General features: G+C 38.9%; 1 protein-coding gene across 1 annotated transcript; it reads left to right on the plus strand.

The window, feature by feature from the left end:
* Positions 1 to 10,662: 10,662 nt before the first annotated feature.
* LOC149493392 (uncharacterized) lies at positions 10,663 to 19,486 on the plus strand. Its single transcript, XM_089715476.1, has 8 exons — positions 10,663 to 12,898; positions 13,757 to 13,938; positions 14,182 to 15,304; positions 18,626 to 18,635; positions 18,756 to 18,801; positions 18,919 to 18,969; positions 19,138 to 19,317; positions 19,397 to 19,486. The coding sequence occupies exons 1-8, from the start codon at positions 10,663 to 10,665 to the stop codon at positions 19,484 to 19,486; spliced, it is 3,918 nt and encodes a 1,305-aa protein (XP_089571602.1).
* The last annotated feature ends 3,662 nt before the right edge of the window (positions 19,487 to 23,148 follow it).

Below are 23,148 nucleotides of genomic sequence, written 5' to 3' on the forward strand. Positions count from 1 at the left end.
GATTATTGGTTGGTGACTGGTAAATGTTGGATATGCGGAGCATCAGACCATCAAAAGAAGGATTGTCCGAAGAGGGCAAAAGGTCCTACACAGTTCATAACAGGAAGAGGTAGAGGTGAGAGCTCAGGAGGGCAGAGACAGCAGTCAGAGACCGTGGACAGACCTGATACTAGAGGTCCAGCCAGGGTTTATGCTATGCGAGCCAGAGAAGATGAGGAAGCTCCAGATGTAATAGTTGGTGAGTTTTCCTTATGTGATCATACAGTTTATGCTTTAATTGATCCTGGCTCATCTCATTCATACATTAGTGTACCTAAACCTTGGGTTAAAGGGTTAGAAGTTGCATATGTGAGTCAGGGTATGGTAGTTACTAATCCATTAGGAGATGTAGTACAAACTCATACAGTGGTCGAAGGATGTCCAATTGTTATTCATGGAAAAGAGTTTCCAGGAGATCTTATGGAGTTGCCATTTAGAGAATTTGATGTGATTCTGGGTATGGATTGGCTATCCAGACATCAGGCTATAATTGATTGTGCAAAGAAAAGGGTGACACTATATACAACAGCAGGGGAAGAGATTACCGTAGTCGGGAAGCGGCGAGAGTTTCTGGGTAATGTGATATCAGCCATGGCAGCAAAGAGATTAATTCAGAAAGGTTGTGAAGCATACTTGATATGTGCATTACAAGCAGAGAAAGAACAGTCAGAAGTGTAAGACATACCAACAGTGTGTGATTATCAAGATGTATTTCCAGAAGAGTTACCAGGGTTACCACCAAGGAGGGAAGTGGAGTTTACCATAGATGTCTATCCTGGAGCAGCACCAGTATCAATTGCCCCTTACAGAATGGCACCAGCCGAGCTAAAAGAGTTAAAGATTCAGCTACAGGAGTTATTGGATAAAGGCTTTATCAGACCCAGTGTATCACCTTGGGGAGCACCGGTGTTATTTGTAAAGAAGAAAGATGGATCATTCAGATTGTGCATTGACTACAGACAACTGAACAAACTGACAATCAAGAATAAGTATCCATTGCCTCGGATCGATGATTTGTTTGATCAGTTAAAAGGTGTAGGTATGTTTTCTAAGATCGACCTTAGGTCGGGATACCATTAGTTGCGGATAAAGGAAGAAGATATCGCTAAGACTGCATTCAGGACCCGATATGGTCACTATGAATTTTTAGTCATGCCATTCGGTCTCACAAATGCACCAGCGGTTTTCATGGATCTCATGAACCGCGTGTTTCATTCATATCTGGATCAGTTTGTGGTGGTGTTTATAGATGACATTTTGGTCTACTCCAAAGATAAGGTCGAACATGATAAACATTTGCGGATTGTACTTCAGACACTGAGGGATAAACAGCTGTATGCCAAGCTCAGTAAGTGTGAGTTTTGGCTGGAAGAAGTTTCTTTCTTAGGACATGTGGTGTCATCGGAGGGTATCAGAGTGGATCCTAAGAAGATTGAAGCTATTGTTGATTGGAGACCACCCAGAAATGTCATAGAAGTTCGAAGTTTTCTGGGTTTAGCCGGTTATTACAGAAGGTTCGTAAAGGGATTCTCCATCATTGCATCACCTTTAACAAGATTATTGAAGAAAGCAGTTGTATTCCAATGGGATGATAGATGTCCGATGAAATAGTCTTCAACCTGCTTGATATGATAGATGTCAGCAGAGTTTTGACACTTTGAAGAAAAAGTTGACTGAAGCACCAGTGTTGACTCAGCCAGTGTCAGGTAAAGACTTTGAGATTTACAGTGATGCCTCTCATATTGGGTTAGGATGTGTACTCATGCAAGACAGAAAAGTGGTAGCTTATGTCTCCAAGCAATTGAAGCCACATGAACTGAATTATCCGACCCATGATTTAGAACTGGCAGCCATTGTTCTAGCATTCAAAGTATGGCGGCATTATCTGTACGGTGAAAAGTGTCATATTTACACAGATCATCAGAGTTTAAAGTATTTACCGACACAGAAGGACTTGAATTCAAGACAACGGAAGTGGATGCAGCTTTTGGCTAATTATGATTATGTCATTAATTACCATCCGGGCAAAGCTAATGTGGTAGCTGATGCCCTTAGCCGGAAATCATTGTTTGCTTTGAGAGCAATGAGAGTTAGTATGGAGTTGCAACAGCAGGGAGTTATTCTAGCACAGATGCAAGTACAGCCATCTTGGGTTCAGGAAGTTGCAGAGGCATAGAAGAAAGATGCACAAACAGCATTATGGGTGAAACAAGTACAGGAAGATTATGGTGGGAAATTCAGATTGGATAACAGTGGAGTCTTATTCTATGAAGACAGAGTTGTTGTACCACAGATAGGAAAGCTTAGACAAAAGATTCTGCATGAAGCTCATAACAGTCCATATACAATGCATCCAGGTAGTACCAAGATGTATCAAGATTTGAAGAAAGGTTATTGGTGGCCGGGCATAAAGAAAGATATCGGAAATGTTGTAACAAGATGTTTAACATGTCAACAAGTAAAAGCAGAACATCAACTACCATCTGGGTTGCTTCATCCAATAACAGTGCCAATATGGAAGTGGGATCAGATCACGATGGATTTTGTTACTGGATTACCTCAGACGCAGCGAAAGCATGATGCAGTATGGGTGATCGTGGACAGATTAACTAAGTCCGCACACTTTCTACCAGTCAGGATGGACTATTCTCTGGACAAGTTAGCAGACATTTATGTGAGCAAAATAGTTCGACTACATGGAGTTCCATCATCCATTATCTCTGATCGTGATCCAAGGTTTACATCGAAGTTTTGGGGTAAACTGCAGGAAGCATTAGGGACGAAATTGCATTTCAGTACTGCATTTCATCCTCAAACAGATGGCCAATCAGAGAGAGTCATTCAGATTCTGGAAGACATGATGAGATCATGTGTTATAGAATTGGAAGGCAGTTGGGATAGATATGTACCTCTCATGGAGTTTGCCTACAACAACAGCTACCAATCAAGCATCAAGATGGCACCATATGAAGCATTGTATGGTAGACCATGTAGGACACCTGTGTGTTGGACAGAATTGAGTGAGAAGAAGATTTTGGGTCCAGATTTGGTTAGAGAAACAGAAGAGAAAGTGGAAATCATCAGGAAACGACTGAAAGAAGCAAGTGATCGACAGAAGTCTTATGCTGATTTAAAGAGAAAGGATGTTGAGTACTCGGTCGGTGATAAAGTATTTCTGAAGGTTTCACCATGGAAAAAGATCCTAAGGTTTGGACGAAAGGGTAAGCTTAGCCCTAGGTTCATTGGTCCATACGAGATTGTTGAACGCGTAGGACCATTAGCCTATCGCCTAGCGTTACCTTCAACCTTAGATCGAATTCATAATGTCTTTCATGTATCAATGTTCAGGAGATACAGATCAGACCCATCACATGTGTTATCAGCAGAAGAGATTGAAATTCAGCCGGATCTCACCTATGAAAAAGAACCAGTTCAGATCTTAGCCAGAGAAACTAAAGAATTTGGAACAAGAAAATAGCATTGGTAAAAGTTCTTTGGAGGAATCATAAGACAGAAGAAGCAACTTGGGAATCTGAAGACACCATGCGACAACAGTATCCGCATTTGTTCACAACAGGTAAACTTCGGGACGAAGTTTTTATTTAGGAGGGGAGAATTGTGACATCCTACCGAGCTGAGTCGAGTCTTAGCATAGAGTTGAGTCGAGTTGAACCAAACCCGGTTGGGGTAGAATGGGATTTTAAGTGGAGTTACTTGATTGAGAGAAAAGATCGAAGCATATGAGTGAGGATTGATTTGCATTAAAAGATTAAGCTTGGGTATTAAGTGATAGCCTTTTGCTAATTGAGGTACCATTTAGAACTTTTACACAAAGTCATGGATATTCTCGAGCCTACCCGTGCATATCATTTCACTTTCCCATTTTTCATGTTTATCTTCATCTTCTTCATTTTCTTCCTTTCGCTTCTTCCACCTTCTTTTCAATTTTCATGGTAGTTAAGCCTTAACTTCAACTTTTTTTTCTATCCAAGTAAGTAAACCTTCTTTAAGTTCATAATTGAATCATTTGGTGTTATTATTTTAGAATTCATAAGGATTCTAATTTATAGGTGAAGGGAGTTCTAAGATTGTAGAGAGAAGAAGCTAAAGAAGAACTCAAGCTTTTTGGAGTACGCGCTCGCGACTTTCAAGTACGCGCTCGCGACCTTGCAAGGCGCGCTCACGACTTATGTTTTCACGCACTTTTGGATTTCTTTTTCAATGCAATTGTATTCCTTGCTTCACTTATATGCCTCCAATCACTTTAACATCAAAATACAACATGAGACCATGTATCAAAACATCATGCAAGCATACAAATGATGTGAAATCAAATAAACATTATGATTTATGAACTATGAATATGATGTTGTGTTATATTATTGACATATCAACATTATGCTCCATTGAGGTTAGGTAGAAACCATGTAGATAAGGCTATGTCGCGACATAGAATAGCAGATCTGCGCCCCATACAGTTTGGTACTCCGGCTACAGGCCGTTGAGTGGATATGATTATATATCGGCCATAGCAGCCAAGCATACAGTATTCATCCAGTTTCATACAGTTTTTCTTATCACTTCGGTTTCACTATAACCTTATGGAGCCATACAGATATCTTGGCATAACATTTCATGAATCATACAGTATTATAAACAGTACAAAAGATAATCAAGGTATAATGAAAGGATCATGCTATATGTGCTTATATGTTTAAGTATCCATATGCATTTACATGCTTATTTCTATCTATGTATGTGCTTGATTGTTTCTTATATGTTGAGATATCCACTGAGCTTTATTTGCTCAGCGAGTTACCTGTTTAACTTGCAGGTTTTGAGTTTGGTCCGTAGAGAGTCGGCTTACAACTGCTGCGGTTCATCTATAGAAGACTCAGTCTTCAGGGTAGCTACTCATATTGGATGTGTATTTTTGTCTACCCTTTTTATGGCATGTACAGGGCACACAGTTGGGCCCATTTCATTTTGTAAACTAGTATCATGTTTTGTAAATATTAATTACATTATTAATATAAACAGCATCAGTATGATATTATATTCAATATACATTATGATTTCAGCATGTCAGACCATACAGTGAACCAGTTTGTAGCGTCTCGGTTCGGTTCATTCGGGTTTACGGGTGGACCGGGAAGGGGTGTTACATATGGCGCACGCCACTAACTTTTGCCTCATGCCACGGGGCATAAAAACCCCTTAGTGGTTGATCCTAAGTTCCCCTCACAACCAGACCTATAATAGGAGTTTAAGACACTAAAAAAAGAAAAGAAAATGACGGAAAAACAGGTTTAAGTTTCTCAAAAACTATTTTTTGAAGATTCCTTAAAGGATTAGATGAAAACAGATGAAGAAACGCAACTCCTTGGTCCTTGATCCAACAATCCAAGATTGAAAATTAAAAATGTGTTTTTTTTTTCTTGGGATTCTTTTATTGATCTTTGGGGTTTTATGATTGAATAAACAAAAATCTCAACTTTAGATCAAAGGGTAACACTTGTTGCCTTTGATCTTTTATTTGAGTTTTGAAAAAGTAATAGTTTCCCCTATAATCCAAAAAAATCCTCTCTTTGGCACACCCCCCAATGCCTTTTATAGGCAAATGAGGGTGGGTGGCCTTGTTTAGTGCTGACGTGGCAAAAATGCCACTGTCGGGCCCGCAACAAGACCGGGTCCACTTTTATAAAATCGAATCGGGTGGCATGCAAAATAAGGCAGAGCACCAGGAAGTGTGTTGGGCGGACCTGACGTGCTTCTCGGGCTCGGTTCTATTGCGAAACGCCCAGTAACCCGAAAAAGTAAAAATGGTTAAACACGTAAGTAATCTCAGTGATGGACCATTGATTGGGCATCTTGATCCAATTTGATGGAAAAATGGTGTATCATCACTGAATCTTTTAAAGGCAAAATTTAAGTGTCCATAGTTTGCCACCACTTTGTCATATTTTGCTTTTCAAGCTAAATATCATCAAAGCATATAGTAGACGCATAAGTAAGAAAATACTTACCTGGTTTACTTGGCTTGCACGACTTTGATGGATGAGGTGCACCATTTTGATGGATTTGTTGATATGGATTACCGTTATGATATTTGACAGGCAGACGGATTACGCCATGGTGATTGTCAGTGACTTCTGCGACTGTCTGCGCTAGTTGGCGGCTTTGATTTGAGAATGCTCCACTTGGGGAGGTTGTCCTTCAGACGGCGCAAAGGGGACTTTGAAAACTTGCCTCGGGGGACTTACGGTACCATTACGGTATTTGACAGGTGGACGAATTACGCTATGGTGATTGTCGGTGACTTCTGCGACAGTCTACACCAGTGGACGGCTTTGGTTTGAGAGTGCTTCACTTTGGAAGGTTGTCCTTCGGACGATGCCCAAGGGATATTGAAAACCTGACTCGGCTGACTTACGATGAGCCACACGAGACGGTTTAGGTGCACCACTCAGGACGGCTTTGGATTTGAGATGCTCCGCTTTAGGAGGTAACTGCAAAATCATTTTTACAACATAGGGGAGAAAGGCTCTTTGGCCGGTTATGGTTAGAAATTTCACGATTAGGCCTGGAAAAGTGTGCGTGTGTGATGTGTGATTTTGCATAAAAATGCATGAATTTGCATAGAAATACGTGATTTTGCATGAATCCATGTGAATTAGTGTGTGCATGAACTTATGTGGAGTTGTGTGTGTTTTGTGAGTTTTTGTGAATTTATTGAAAATTATGTCGTGGCATGCAAAACGGGGAGGATTACCTATGGCCAGTGGTGTGTTGCCCCTACTTAGGTGGCTAGCCATTGATTGGTTGCCGCTAAGTACGAGAGCTGGTCACGGTTAATGAATCCTTGGGTCAAACCGGGCTGGAAGGCTTGAGTTGGGCCTATGGGCCCCACTAACTCTTATAAAAGGTAAAAGTGACATCATTTTGTCACTTTCAACCTTTCTTATTCCTTTTAGTTTCAAGTTTTCTCTCTTTTGTGGCTTGCGCCACTTTGAATGGTGTTTAGCTGGACTGTAGACCTATGGCGTGCTCCATAGAACTTGTTGTGTACGCCACTACTTTGTGGCTCGCGCCATATTGTCTGTGTTACACCTTAATTTTGCAATTTTTGTTGTTTCTCCTTACTTACCTACATCGAAAACATAAAAAGACGTGCTTTTGCACTTTGTTAGCATACTCAAAGCGATTTATATTTTTTGCAGAAGAGCGCGAGGCGCAAGAAATTCAGTGGCAATACCTTTGCGGTCAGTGAATGGTTTGAGCGACTACCCAAGTGGGTCCAGGAGCGCATCCGAGAGGTAGGCTTTAGCCATTTCGTGGACACTCTTCCTCGGGTGCAGGGCGGACTCTGCCATCTAGCATACTGGCACTTATGGAGCAGTGATGGATTCCACACATACATTCCATCTATCATTCGGCAAGATGATGATCACGCTGATAGATTTTGTTGCTATCATGGGATTATTGTTTGGGGGACGGTCAGTGGTGTTTGATGACTAGATGAGGACATTGGACCGTGCAGGCCTGTGAGTGAGTCTGTAACGCCCCATTTTTCCTGTGTTTCAATAGTAGTTTACCGGTCTGTGAATAGTACCACCGGTCCGGAAGTTGGTATTATTTTTGGTCCGGAAAAATTACTATTTATGTTTTATATTTTATTTAACATTTTTGGAGCATGTATGCATGGTTTTTATGGGTAGAAAGTAAGTAAGGAATATTTTTGGAGAATTTAGATAATTAGTGAATAGTGAATTATGGTATTATATTAAGTAAGGAAATTTGAGCAATTATTTTTATGGAGGAAATTTGAGCAATTATTTTTATGGAGGAAATTTGAGGAATTATTTTTATGGAATAAATTAGAGAGTTTTGTGGAGAGAAATAATATTTTGAAGGAATTTAATTGGAGAATATTTGGAGAAAAGACCAAAACACCCTCCAATTTGGAGAAAAGACCAAAATACACTTTAGTTGCTTTATTAAAAGCAACTATCAATTATTGAGCAACACTTTGTCCTTCTTCTCCTTTTCCTACACGCCTCCTTCTCCTTCTTCTGCTTCTTCTTCTTCTTCTTCTTCATTTTCTTCAATTCTTACCAAGTAAACACATTAAATTCACCCATCCAACTTGATTTAAGCACTAAATATTAGAGAGTGAAGCTAGAGAAGTCATTTTTGGTGACTAATTTCAAGGAATTTGGTGATTTTCCTATTTGGGTCAAGTAAGTGATTTTATGATAATCTCATTCTTTTTGGGTTTAGAGTTGTCTTTTAGCATATACATGCTTAATCATACTCCAATTACTTCTTTTATTTGTTTTCTTTGTTTGATTTTGAGTTTCTTACATGTAGAGGGTGGAGAGCCTTCTAACAAAGATAAGGGCAAGGCCAAAGCTTGAGAAACTTTGATTAAAGCTTGTTAAAGCTTGTGTTGAAGGTTAGTGTTCATAAACACACTTACCTTATTCAAAATTTTGATTTTGTGCCTTTATGCTATTATTTGTATATTTTGAGATTTTGTATGAAATGATTGGTTTGTTGAATTTTGGCTGCCATTACATGCTCTTGGATGATGTTTGATGAGTATTTATGTTGTGGTAGACATTTCTACCTTGTATCTTTGTGGTTCATGTTCCTTTCATGGCTAAAGTAAGCTGAATTTGGGAAAAACGTGATTTTGAGTGAGATTTAGGACCATTTTTCAGTCCTTTCTAGTTTCCATTTGTGTCTGAGTCCTTCATAAAAGTTGTAGGTCTATCTCTTAGCTTTCCAACCCATCCTCTTGTGTCCAATTTGGAGATATATAACGCAACTTATGGCTGAAACACCCAAACTGACTCTGTTTGTGTCGGGCCACATGCATCACTGAATTGAGTACCCATTTTGACCACTATAATGACAAGATTAGGTCCTGATTTCTTCATAAAGGTTGTTGCCCTGTGTCTTGAGAATTCTATTGTTCTGGATTGGTTTAATTTGAGTGTGGGGTTTAGTAGGAATTCAATAAACATTGGACTTGGTTCTGCTGAATCAGGTCTGGTCTGTTAGTCTGTGTTCCTAGCTTTGTTTTGTTATCTTCCATATTGATCTGGGCTGTGATCCCTTCATAACATTTGTAGGATTTTGTCTTAGCTTTCTAATGACTCTGATTTCATTTAATTTGGAGACCCATAACTCAAGTTATGTTTTAAAAACACAGCAAAGGTCAATGTTACTTTTATGCTGAAAATTTTCTATGTCAAGTCATTTTGTTTAAGTATGAGAATTTTTATGAATTACTTAAGTGTAAATTAAGTTTTTATTATGAGAAGACTAAAGAACATGAATTTTATGAGAAATGTTTTTGGGCTCTAATATACTTGGTGTGGATTTGATGCATGATTTGATTTTATTATGTATGATGAGCATGCTCGGCATTTGATGCCATTATGATAAGAAGCTATGATCATATGCCAGGCACGTGGGTGTCTTATGTTAGGGCGGACGCGCTCTATATGTTATGAAAAGGTTGGCGACCTAAGGCCATTATGAATAAGCTATGAAAACTTATCTGCTTCTTTTTCTCCTAAGTGTATGTGAGCCCTTATACAATATTTTTAAGGAAATGAAATAAATGAGATCACATTATGTTAATAACTCTTAGTTTACCACAACGTATTTTTGATATCAAATGAATTTTTAAAGCATGATGTGTTGGTGTACATATGTAATACATGTTCCAATTTAATGATTTTATGTATATAAATGATTTTTTTAAGTATGTTGTCATCACAACATTGGTTTGTTGTGTTTTATGAGCACCACTGAGTTTTATACTCAGCGCGTTGATTTTATCACGTGCAGGTTGGAGATTGTGCTTGCTGCTTAAAGACCTGAAGAGTAGCATCAGAGCTGAAGAGATCTTTTGGTAGTTGATTAGTATTTTATGTAACTAAAAATTATGGCATGTATAACGATTACATTTTTGGAGACTGTATGAGTTACTTTATAACTTAAGCATATTTTTGTAAATTATTTTGGTGTATATATTGGGAGATACACTTGGACTTACTTAATGGTTAGAACATTAAAAGTTGATATGTTTAAATGAATGTATTGAATTGATGAATACTAAAATGTTATTGAGGATATGAAATGATAGAAGTGCTATTGTGTTGTTATTGGAGTTTGATGGGGTTTGGAGTTTGGAATTGGCAGTGCTTTGTATTCATATGTTTGGCAACTTCTATTTTTAGGGGAAACTCTTGCAGTTTTTCTGTAGGACTCTCCCAAAGCATTTTCAAAATAAAATATTATTGCTTGCTAAACTTATGAATACTAAGTCACTTCTAATTCATAATATGATTGTATGATTTATATGTAGGTTAAGACGGTGCTTTCGGCACCGAATGTGGCATCCACCGTCGGGTCTTTCGGGATCGGGCGGGTGTTACATTTAGTGGTATCAGAGCATAGGTTTAGGCGGTTCTAGGACTATATGCATATATAGGAATTTATCTATTTTGAAGTGAGAGTATGAGTAATTTAAGTTAAATACATGCCATATTGATTTGGTTTGGAACTTCTCTCTGATGCGAACCTTTTGGTCTTTGTAGGAGTTGAGTGATGTCTCAACATCTGTCAGATGAGGAGGTGGATAGTTATGTCCCTCCTAGTGGTGGTATTCCTGTTGGAGATGCCGCTAGTGGTGCTGTGGGTTCTGATGCAAAGCACGCCTCGAGGGTGGGGCAAGCTGCTGCAGGTCCTGCTGGGCCTAACCAGGATAAGTTTGTTCAGCAGTTAGTTGTTGCTTTGAGGCAGGCAGCGGGAGCTGTTCCCCAGGCTCCAGTTACTCCAGCCTCTATTCCAGTTCGTCCCCCTATTGAGAAACTGAGGAAATATGGAGCTGTTGAGTTTATGGGTAGAAAGGATGATGTGGCTTCTGCAGCAGAGTATTGGCTCCAGTCTGTAGAGAGGATATTGGAGCAGATGCAGTGCTCACCTGTAGACAGTTTGGTTTGTGCTACTTCCTTATTGAGAGAGGAAGCTTACCAGTGGTGGGATACTGTATCACGGACAGTTAGTGCTGAGCAGAGGACTTGGGACTTCTTTCTTTCTGCGTTCAGACAGAAATATATTGGGGAGCTTTACATTGACCACCGTAAAGCCAAGTTTTTAGAGTTAAAACAGGGCAGAATGTCTGTGGCTGAATATGAGAGAGAGTTCATCCGGTTGAGTAGGTATGCTACTGAGATGATTCCTACTGAGTCTGATAGATGCAAGCGCTTCAGGAAAGGCTTGCATGATGAATATCGCATGCATTTGGTTGCTCATCCTCATACATCATTGTCTTCCCTAGTGAAGGCAGCTTTAGAGCTTGAGGAAGTGAGGAATGAGCAGCAGGCTAGGAGGCAACGGAGTCAGCAGGGTCAACAAAAGAGGTTTCAGGGTATGGTATCTGGACAGACTTCTGGGGCTCAGTCTAGTAGTAAGAGGCATAGAGGTTCATCACAGACCTGGTCTAGACCGATTCAGAGACATGGACAGGGTACTCATGGCAGAGTAGCTCCACAGACCACATCTGTTGCTAGTGGTGGAGGTGCTACGTGGATTGATATTCCGCCATGTCCTCAGTGTGGAAAGAAGCATCCCGGGGTTTGTAGGAGATTTTCTGGGGCATGCTTTCGATGTGGGTCTACAGAGCATTTGCTTCGAGACTGCCCTATGACTTTGGCTAGTGCAGCTCCTCAGGTAGGGAGGTCGGCTCCTTATATTTCGAGAGGCAGAGGCAGAGGCCGTGGTGATACAGGAGGTACTGGGAGTCAGAGGCCAGTTTCAGAGACAATGGAAAAACTTGAGTCCAGAGCACCTGCCAGAGCGTATGCTATCCGGACTAGGGAGGAGCAGGATGCCCCAGACGTTATCATTGGTACATTCTCTCTCTTTGAAATTTCTGTATATGCTTTGATTGATCCTGGTTCTACTCATTCATATTTATGCATACATGTGGGTAGATTGGATAATATACATGCTGATATGTTAGAGCATGGTATTGAGGTTACTAATCCCTTAGGTCATAGTGTCGTAGTTAATCGGGTGTATAGAGATTGTCCATTGGTAATCTATGGCCATGTGTTTCTGGGAGATCTAATAGAGTTGCCTTTCCGGGAGTTTGATGTGATCTTGGGTATGGATTGGTTATCTAGACATGGAGTTATGATTGATTGTAGACTTAAGAGGATTACACTCCAGACTTCATCTGGTGAGGAGATTGTAGTTGTGGGTGAGAGGTCGGATTACCTCTCTAATGTTATTTCTGCTTCTACTACTAGAAGATTGATCCAGCATGGTTGTGAGGCCTACTTAGCATGTGTACTTGCTCCAGAGTCAGAATCTCCTAGTGTCCATGATATACCCACAGTATGTGATTTTCCCGATGTGTTTCCAGAGGAGTTGCCTGGTTTACCTCCTGAGAGAGAGGTTGAGTTTGGTATGGAGGTTATGCCTGGTACTGCACCGATATCCATTGCTCCGTATCGGATGGCGCCTGCTGAGTTGAAAGAGTTGAAGATACAGATTCAGGAATTGCTTGATAAGGGGTTTATTCGTCCTAGTGTATCTCCGTGGGGTGCTCCAGTATTGTTTGTAAAGAAGAAGGATGGATCACTTAGATTGTGTATTGATTACAGACAACTTAACAAAGTTACTATGAAGAATCGGTATCCATTGCCTCGGATCGATGATTTGTTTGATCAGTTGAGAGGAGCTAGTGTAATTTCGAAAATAGATCTGAGATCAGGTTATCATCAGCTAAGGGTGAAGGCATCAGATGTACCTAAGACTGCTTTCAGGACACGCTACGGTCACTATGAGTTCTTGGTAATGCCATTTGGTTTTACTAATGCTCCTGCAGTGTTCATGGATTTGATGAACCGGATCTTTCATCCTTATTTAGATCAGTTTGTGGTTGTGTTCATTGATGACATCTTGGTATATTCTCGGACTAGAGAGGATCATGATCATCATTTGAGAATTGTACTTCAGATATTGAGAGAGAGACAATTGTATGCTAAGCTGAGTAAGTGTGAATTCTGGTTGTCTGAGATTACTTTCTTGGGTCACATTATTTCTGTTGAGGGTATTAGAGTTGATCCGAAGAAGATAGAGGCAGTGCTTGAATGGAAGCCACCTAAGAATGTGACAGAGATTCGGAGTTTCTTAGGATTGGCTGGTTATTATAGAAGATTTGTCAAGGGATTTTCTCTCATTGCGACTCCTTTGACTAGACTTCTTCAAAAAGATGTCAGATTCGAGTGGAATGATAAATGTCAGAATAGTTTTGAGAAGCTGAAGACGATGCTTACTGAGGCTCCAGTGTTGACACAGCCAGTTTCGGGTAGACCGTATGATGTGTATAGTGATGCTTCACATAATGGATTGGGTTGTGTGCTTATGCAGGAGGGTAAGGTAGTTGCTTATGCTTCTAGACATCTTAAACCACACGAGAAGAACTACCCTACTCATGATTTGGAGTTAGCAGCTATAGTCTTCGCTTTGAAGATTTGGAGGCATTACTTGTATGGTGAGAAATGTCATTTGTATACGGATCATAAGAGTCTCAAGTATCTGCTTACTCAAAAGGAGCTTAATCTGAGACAGCGCAGATGGTTAGAGCTACTTAAGGACTATGACTTCACCATTGATTACCATCCGGGTAAAGCTAATGTGGTAGCAGATGCACTTAGTAGGAAGTCCTTGGTTGCTTTACGTGCTATGAATACTCGATTATCTGTAGCTAATAATGGTGCACTCGTGGCAGAGCTTATGATTAGACCTAGTCTACTTCAGCAGATTCCAGATGCACAGAAGGATGATGAGACAATTGCCTTATGGAAAGACCTAGTCAAAGATGGAAGGAAAAAGAGATTTATGATTAAAGATGACGACTGCTTGTACTTTGGGGATCGAATTTGTGTGCCTAAAATTTCAGAGCTGAGGAAGAGTATCTTAAAGGAAGCTCATAGTAGTCCCTATGCTATGCATCCTGGCAGTAATAAGATGTATCAGGATTTGAAATCACAGTATTGGTGGCTGGCGATGAAGAGGGATATCACAGATTATGTGTCGAGGTGTTTGACGTGCCAGCAAGTGAAAGCAGAGCATCAGTTTCCTTCTGGTTTGTTACACCCTACTTCTATTCCAGAGTGGAAATGGGATAAGGTTACTATGGATTTTGTGACTGGATTGCCTTTAACTCCTAAAAAGAAAGATGTTGTATGGGTAATAGTTGACAGATTAACTAAGTCAGCACACTTTCTTCCTGTTAGGACTGACTTCACCATGGAGCAATATGCAGAGCTGTATATAGATGAGATAGTGAGATTACATGGGGTTCCTTCTTCCATCATTTCAGATAGAGATCCGAGATTTACTTCTAGATTTTGGCAGAAGCTACATGAGGCCCTGGGTACTAAGCTGAATTTCAGCACAGCTTTTCATCCTCAGACAGATGGTCAGTCAGAGCGGGTTATTCAGATTTTGGAGGATATGTTAAGAGCTTGTGCTATTGAGTTTGAGAGCAGTTGGGAGAAGTACATTCGACTTGTAGAATTTGCCTACAATAACAGTTATCAGTCGAGTATTCAGATGGCCCCTTTTGAAGCACTATATGGTAGGAGATGTAGGACTCCACTGTGTTGGTCAGAATTGAGTGAGGGCAAGATGGTAGGTCCAGATTTGATTCAGGATACAGAAGAAAAGGTCAGAATTATCAGAGATAGATTGAAAGCAGCTTCAGATCGTCAGAAATCTTATGCGGATTTGAAGAGGAAGGATATAGAGTATGCAGTGGGAGATAAGGTTTTCCTTAAAGTATCTCCGTGGAAAAAAATATTGAGATTTGGAAGAAAGGGGAAGCTTAGTCCTAGGTTCATTGGTCCATATGAGATCATTGAGCGTGTGGGTCCATTAGCCTATAGACTAGCTTTACCACCAGACCTGGATAGGATACATAATGTTTTCCACGTATCTATGTTGAGGAGGTATCGGTCCGACCCATCACATGTAATATCAGTGGAATCTGTGACTATAGAGCCAGATTTAACTTATGAGGAAGAACCAGTGAGGATACTTGCTAGGGAAATCAAGGAACTAAGTAACAAGAGAATTCCGTTGGTAAAGGTTCTTTGGAGAAACCATAAGACCGAAGAAGCTACCTGGGAAAGTGAAGAGATTATGAGACAACAACATCCTCAGTTGTTTAATTCAGGTGAATTTCGAGGACGAAATTCTTTAAGGGGGGGAGAACTGTAACGCCCCATTTTTCCTGTGTTTCAATAGTTGTTTACCGGTCTGTGAATAGTACCACGGGTCCGGAAGTTGGTATTATTTTTGGTCCGGAAAAATTACTATTTATGTTTTATATTTTATTTAACATTTTTGGAGCATGTATGCATGGTTTTTATGGGTAGAAAGTAAGTAAGGAATATTTTTGGAGAATTTAGATAATTAGTGAATAGTGAATTATAGTAATATATTAAGTAAGTAAATTTGAGCAATTATTTTTATGGAGGAAATTTGAGGAAGTATTTTTATGGAATAAATTAGAGAGTTTTGTGGAGAGAAATAATATTTTGAAGGAATTTAATTGGAGAATATTTGGAGAAAAGGCCAAAACACCCTCCAATTTGGAGAAAAGACCAAAATACCCTTTAGTTGCTTTATTAAAAGCAACTATCAATTATTGAGCAACACTTTGTCCTTCTTCTCCTTTTCCTACACGCCTCCTTCTCCTTCTTCTTCTTCTTCTTCTTCATTTTCTTCAATTCTTACCAAGTAAACACATTAAATTCACCCATCCAACTTGATTTAAGCACTAAATATTAGAGAGTGAAGCTAGAGAAGTCATTTTTGGTGACTAATTTCAAGGAATTTGGTGATTTTCCTATTTGGATCAAGTAAGTGATTTTATGATAATCTCATTCTTTTTGGGTTTAGAGTTGTCTTTTAGCATATACATGCTTAATCATGCTCCAATTACTTCTTTTATTTGTTTTCTTTGTTTGATTTTGAGTTTCTTACATGTAGAGGGTGGAGAGCCTTCTAACAAAGATAAGGGCAAGGCCAAAGCTTGAGAAGCTTTGATTAAAGCTTGTTAAAGCTTGTGTTGAAGGTTAGTGTTCATAAATACACTTACCTTATTCAAAATTTTGATTTTGTGCCTTTATGCTATTATTTGTATATTTTGAGATTTTGTATGAAATGATTGGTTTGTTGAATTTTGGCTGCCATTACATGCTCTTGGATGATGTTTGATGAGTATTTATGTTCTACCTTGTATCTTTGTGGTTCATGTTCCTTTCATGGCTAAAGTAAGTTGAATTTGGGAAAAACGTGATTTTGAGTGAGATTTAGGACCATTTTTCAGTCCTTTCTATTTTCCATTTGTGTCTGATTCCTTCATAAAAGTTGTAGGTCTATCTCTTAGCTTTCCAACCCATCCTCTTGTGTCCAATTTGGAGATATATAACTCAACTTATGGCTGAAACACCCAAACTGACTCTGTTTGTGTCGGGCCACATGCATCACTGAATTGAGTGCCCATTTTGACCACTATAATGACAAGATTAGGTCCTGATTTCTTCATAAAAGTTGTTGCTCTGTGTCTTGAGAATTCTATCGTTCTGGATTGGTTTAATTTGAGTGTGGGGTTTAGTAGGAATTCAATAAACATTGGACTTGGTTCTGCTGAATCAGGTCTGGTCTGTTAGTATGTGTTCCTAGCTTTGTTTTGTTATCTTCCATATTGATCTGGGCTGTGATCCCTTCATAACATTTGTAGGATTTTGTCTTAGCTTTCTAATGACTCTGATTTCATTTAATTTGGAGACCCATAACTCAAGTTATGTTTGAAAAACACAGCAAAGGTCAATGTTCCTTTTATGCTGAAAATTTTCTATGTCAAGTCATTTTGTTTAAGTATGAGAATTTTTATGAATTACTTAAGTGTAAATTAAGTTTTTATTATGAGAAGACTAAAGAACATGAATTTTATGAGAAATGTTTTTGGGCTCTAATATACTTGGTGTGGATTTGATGCATGATTTGATTTTATTATGTATGATGAGCATGCTCGGCATTTGATGCCATTATGATAAGAAGCTATGATCATATGCCAGGCACGTGGGTGTCTTATGTTAGGGCGGACGCGCTCTATATGTTATGAAAAGGTTGGCGACCTAAGGCCATTATGAATAAGCTATGAAAACTTATCTGCTTCTTTTTCTCCAAAGTGTATGTGAGCCCTTATACAATATTTTTAAGGAAATGAAATAAATGAGATCACATTATGTTAATAACTCTTAGTTTACCACAACGTATTTTTGATATCAAATGAATTTTTAAAGCATGATGTGTTGGTGTACATATGTAATACATGTTCCAATTTAATGATTTTATGTATATAAATGATTTTTTTTAAGTATGTTGTCATCACAACATTGGTTTGTTGTGTTTTATGAGCACCACTGAGTTTTATACTCAGCGCGTTGATTTTATCACGCGCATGTTGGAGATTGTGCTTGCTGCTTAAAGACCTGAAGAGTAGCATCAGAGCTGAAGAGATCTTTTGGTAGTTGATTAGTATTTTATGTAACTAAAAATTATGGCATGTATAACGATTACATTTTTGGAGACTGTATGAGTTACTTTATAACTTAAGCATATTGTTGTAAATTATTTTGGTGTATATATTGGGAGATACACTTGGACTTACTTAATGGTTAGAACATTAAAAGTTGATATGTTTAAATGAATGTATTGAATTGATGAATACTAAAATGTTATTGAGGATATGAAATGATAGAAGTGCTATTGTGTTGTTATTGGAGTTTGATGGGGTTTGGAGTTTGGAATTGGCAGTGCTTTGTATTCATATGTTTGGCAACTTCTATTTTTAGGGGAAACTCTTGCAGTTTTTCTGTAGGACTCTCCCAAAGCATTTTCAAAACAAAATATTTTTACTTGCTAAACTTATGAATACTAAGTCACTTCTAATTCATAATATGATTGTATGATTTATATGTAGGTTAAGACGGTGCTTCCGGCACCGAATGTGGCATCCACCGTCGGGTCTTTCGGGATCGGGCGACGGGTGTTACAGAGTCTCCAAGCTGCCACTGGAGTGGAGCCCTCTATTTTTGGCTAGAAGGTCAAGTATGAGAGCATATATACTCATTATCAAGAGATGCATCAGGAGGGGGTAGCTGTGATGGATGTAGACGTGGTAGCATGAGCTTACTTATTCTATCTGTTGTCGACTACCTTGTTCACGAACCATGGTAACGATATGGATTTGGCACTGCTACCACCATTACAGGACCTAGATGCCACTAGGCAGTTCAACTAGGGAGCTGCCACTTTGTCTTATCTGTACTATGGCGTGGACCTTTGCGTCCATGGAGCCCATTTGAAAGTTGGCTACAAGCGAGTTATTAAGGTACAAAATCACATCTTTTGGTTATTCCCCACTTTTTACTTTTATTCCTGCTTTTCGTCTTATTCATTAATTTCTGGGTTATGTATAATGCAGATCTAGGCTTGTGAGCACAAAGTCCTCCTCATGCTTGGCTTGTTTGGCTTCGAGGGTGGTGTAAATGCGAGAACTCTTCCTCGAGGCTGAGCATGGCGCTATAGCAGGAGGTATTCTTATAACACCTCAGATGTCGCGATGTTCTAGCAGTTACTGAATGCTCGAGCTGGGATCCAGTAAGTCTGTTCCTCCCTTTGTTTATTACATTTTTCTTTCGCTTCCTTTTTTTTTTCTTTCGTTTTCTTTCATTTTCTGATTCTTTGCTTTTTCTTTTTCTTTTTCATATTTTATAGATAGAGAAATACCCATGGGGAGATGCACTTGACTTTCCCAATTTTGTTCAGGTAGCTGTCGTCTATCAACACAGACGCCTCCTCCTTCTGGGACTATTCTACGATATGTGTTACCTCGGAGAGAGGGTATATGAGTGGGAACTTGGCCTAGATCAGAGGAGAGTTCCTTATGATGTCCCATATTACATGCTGCCCACTAAGTCCATCTGACTGGAATAGGACATTGCGACTGCTCGAAGAGGGACAGCTGCTACAAATCACTTGGCAGGCTTTGTGCCTAGTGCTTATGACGTACTTGTGTGGACAAAGCTTCTGGTCCACATCCCTCCTTCGACTGAATTTGATCCTTTTGCTGAGGTGGAGGAGTTAGATAGAGGCCAAGGCGCTGCTCCGCTACTGGTGAGTTTCTTCTCCTTTTATTCTGTTCTTGGCTTTGTCCTAGTGTCTTCCATTCATAAACTGTGCCTTTCTCTTGTAGCAGCAGCAGCACGATAGGCGTGTGAGGAGAGGTTCCGAGCCTAGAGCTCCGGATACGGCTGTTGTTGTCGGTATCCAAAGCACAAGCTAAGAGCCTTGATCTCCTTCATTTTGGACCAGTGGGATTTTAGCAGTACTTGGTCTCCTTCTTTAATATCCCTTTCCAGAATATGTCTGTCATGCCAGTGTCCGGTCCGTACTTTATAAATTTTTGCACTTTCATAGGCGTCGAGTTGTATTTCTTCCAATTCTTCTATCTGCAATATTCTTTGTTCGGATGCCTTCTTCCAAAACGCTTTGTGTTCCAACTCCACTGGAAGGTGACATGATTTTTTCGAACACAAGTCTGAACGGAGTCATTTGAATTGGTGTTTTGAAAAGTGTGTGTCACGCCTGACTCTAATCACCAGAGGAATTGTCCACTTTGGATCAAGCCAAATCCCCCATACAAGATTGGCAAGACCCGCACGGTTTTGTCCCGCAGGTGAAATGGGAAACTTCCCAGGAGGTCACGCATCTTAAGATTTCCATTAAGCGAGCACGCTTAACCTTGGAGTTCTTCCAACCTCCAGCCATTCCACCAAAAGGCGCCTCTAATGATTAGTTTCCCCCTTTTCGATATATGATTCGGTTCATTCCTGTGTCCCGCATTCCACTACCCTAGTTAGCCTACCATGCTAGAAGCTAGTCAGGAGCTTCGCTCTACCCGCCCTCTTAGGATCACTTTGCCGGGTCGGGATGTCACATTGTGCCATAAGCCCATAGAGTATCATCTAATATTAAAGACCGCTCCTTTCTAGAGTATTCATTATTTTTTCCAAAATGTCCTTTAATTCTCGATTATAGATTTCGACTTGTCTGTTTGTCTAGGGATGATATGGAGTAGCAATATGGTGAGTGATTCCATATCTTTTCAATAAAATTTCCTAAGGTCGGTTGCAGAAGTGCGATCCTCCATCACTGATAAGAGCTTTGGGTATACTGAATCTGGTGAGGATGTACTTCTTCAGGAATTTGACAACTACCTTTGCATCATTTGTTAGTGCTGCTATTGCTTCGACCTATTTTGACACATAGTCCACTGCGACTAGAACGTATCTATTATTGTTGGTGCTCCTGGAAATGAATCATCAATGGGCACCAAGGGGTCGTCTCCGATATCTTCTTCTCTTTTGATTCTGGATAGATGGTCTGCTATAATGTTCTCTGATCCGTCCTTGTCCTTGATTAAATAGTCGAATTGTTGTAGCAGCAATTACCATCTAATCAATCTTGGCTTTGCATCCTTCTTCTCGATCAAATATTTGATTGTCGCATGATCTACATATATGGTAAATTTGGATCTATAAAATTTGATCCTTCCAGGTGGCTTTATTTAATTTTCTATAGTCAATGCACATTTGCTATCCGGTCACAACTCTAGTGACTAAAGTCGTGTCATCTTCTCTTTTAACTACAATGATCCTTCCCATTTTAGGCACTACATGAATTGGACTGACCCATTGACTGTCAGAAATAGAATAAATGATACTTGCGTCTAACAGTTTAGTTATTTCCTTTTTAAGTACTTTAAGCTTTGGGTTTAGTTTTCTTTGCGGCTCAATTGAAGGCTTAAATCTATCTTCAAATAAAATTCTATGCATGCAAATTGATGAACTTATACCTTTTATATATTTAATATTATACCCTAAGATATTCTTATGTTGTTTAAGCAAATGCAACAATTTTTGTACTTGATAAACATTTAAAGAAGAATTGATTATCACAGGGTAAGTATTATCAGGACTAAGAAATGCATACCTAGGTTCCTTAGGCAAGGGTTTCAGTTCTATGTTTTGTATGATCTCTGCAGTTGGTGGTGTGTTCGGATCTCCTATTGATGAATCATTGGGTGGAGGGTATAGTTCTATATGCTTAGGATCTTCCCCTTCATCATTATAAACAGTTGGAATGAACTTGTTGAATGGGTCGTTATAGATTTCCCTGCTAATTATTTCCCTTGAAATTTTGTCCACGACATCAACTCTAAAACATTTTGCATTTTGCTCTGGCTACTTTATCATATCAAGCAGGTTGAAGACTATTTCATCTTCTCCTACTTTCAAGGTGAGTCTGGCTTCTCTGCAATTGCTTTGGAACTACTTTTTTCTATCAGAAAAAAACTTGTTATTTTTTTTTTTTTGGATATAAAAGAAAAATAAAATTAATAGAGGAAAGAACATGCGAAGAGTAAATAATTGGGATTAGAAGCCAATTCTTCCAATGATGAATTTTCATCAAAGCGTAAATCTAAATGGGAGGGAGAGTTCATTGGATTAAAAAATCTTGAACGTAGAAAAAAAAAATTAAGGTTAGTCAATTCTTTGAACAGTGACATTTTATTGAACTAAATTTTTTTTTAGGAAAAAATTTGTTACTTTTTTATATAAAAGAAAAATAAAATTAATTTTTCTCTACAAATTTATTTTTATAGTTTTTTTTTATTTTCCTTCTAATTTGAAGAGAAAATTATCAGAATTAATTTCCTTATATTCCTTGCTTATTTCCAAATAAAATAGTTTTTACTTATTAATATTTATTTAGTTTTCTTTTTTTTTTTTCTCTTATATGACATTATCTAAAAATATATAAATAAAAAAATTATCTTCTTAAAATCACTGTCATTACAATTTATTTTCTTACAATTATACTAAATAACTGCTCTTTTTACACTTGACAATGTCATTTAAGATAAACTTATCTGTTTTTATATATTACATAGATTTTGACCAAATTGAAATTATGATGCAATTTTAACAAAAAGGTAAAATTAAAGTACACGAGGGATTAAGGTTATTTTAGAGTGTATTTAATACCTCTCACAAAGTTCAAGTATATCAAATGATTTACTCCTAAGAAGAGCAATGTTGGTGCTCAGTCATAGCAAAAGCCAGTCTTGTGAATCCCATCCAAACAACACCCAACTAATATCCTTATCCGCTATGCAAAGTTTGTGCTACACAGGGCAATAGCTTATTTGACTGGCATGCTCACACAAGCACTTTAATATTATGGCTACATATTGACATAATAGAAAAAAATATCTACATATTGACATAGAAAAATATATCAACTAATGATTTTCTTCTCCACTACCAACGATTTAGAGAACTTCTTCCCCCTTCTACAGCATCTGTTATAGTAGGTAGGTGTTCTTAACATTTAACAGATAAATACATCATGGTTAGGGCAGTTCAATTGGATTGTTTTGGACCCAGTTGCAACTTTTTGAACTTTTCTATCCAATTCACCAACAAATTCACTGAATCTCTAACATGTTTAGGTGACATTCACAAACCAAGCTTTTTGGTATCAGGTAAGTGGCCTTGTCGCAGCCCCGACATTGTTACTTGCTACAGTTGTTGTACCCTTTTTGCCTCTCTTTTTCCTTGCTTTCCCTCTCTACCTCTGCTGTTGTTTTCCCTGGCATTGATACTTGCTGCTGTTGCTTTGCCCTCTCTTGCCTCTCTTTTTCCTTGCTTTCCCTCTCTACCTCTATGCTTGCTCCTTCCTCAAATTTTCCATTTCCTTCTTTAATAGCCGAGTCAACGGTTGTGCAATGCGTCCATAATTCAGTATGAAGCACCGATAGTATCCTGTCAAACCCAAAAATCCCCTGACAGCTTTAATAGACTTCGGTATTAGCCATTGTAAGATGCTGGAGATCTTAGAAGGTTCCATGGAAACACCTTGGGAGGAAATGACATGTCCCAA

The sequence above is a fragment of the Jatropha curcas genome, chromosome 10, assembly GCF_041381405.1.
Source record: "Jatropha curcas cultivar XTBG-Jc1 chromosome 10, XTBG_Jcur_1.0, whole genome shotgun sequence".
Taxonomy (NCBI): domain Eukaryota; kingdom Viridiplantae; phylum Streptophyta; class Magnoliopsida; order Malpighiales; family Euphorbiaceae; genus Jatropha; species Jatropha curcas.

What these genes read in the sequence shown, in the direction of transcription:
- LOC149493392 (XM_089715476.1), top strand. Translation starts at nt 10,663, where the DNA reads ATGTCTCAACATCTGTCAGATGAGGAGGTGGATAGTTATGTCCCTCCT. An exon ending in TTGCCTTATGGAAAGACCTA is followed by an intron (nt 13,939 to 14,181) that starts GTCAAAGATGGA and finishes TTGACGTGCCAG; the next exon opens with CAAGTGAAAGCAGAGCATCA. An exon ending in AATGCTCGAGCTGGGATCCA is followed by an intron (nt 18,802 to 18,918) that starts GTAAGTCTGTTC and finishes CATATTTTATAG; the next exon opens with ATAGAGAAATACCCATGGGG.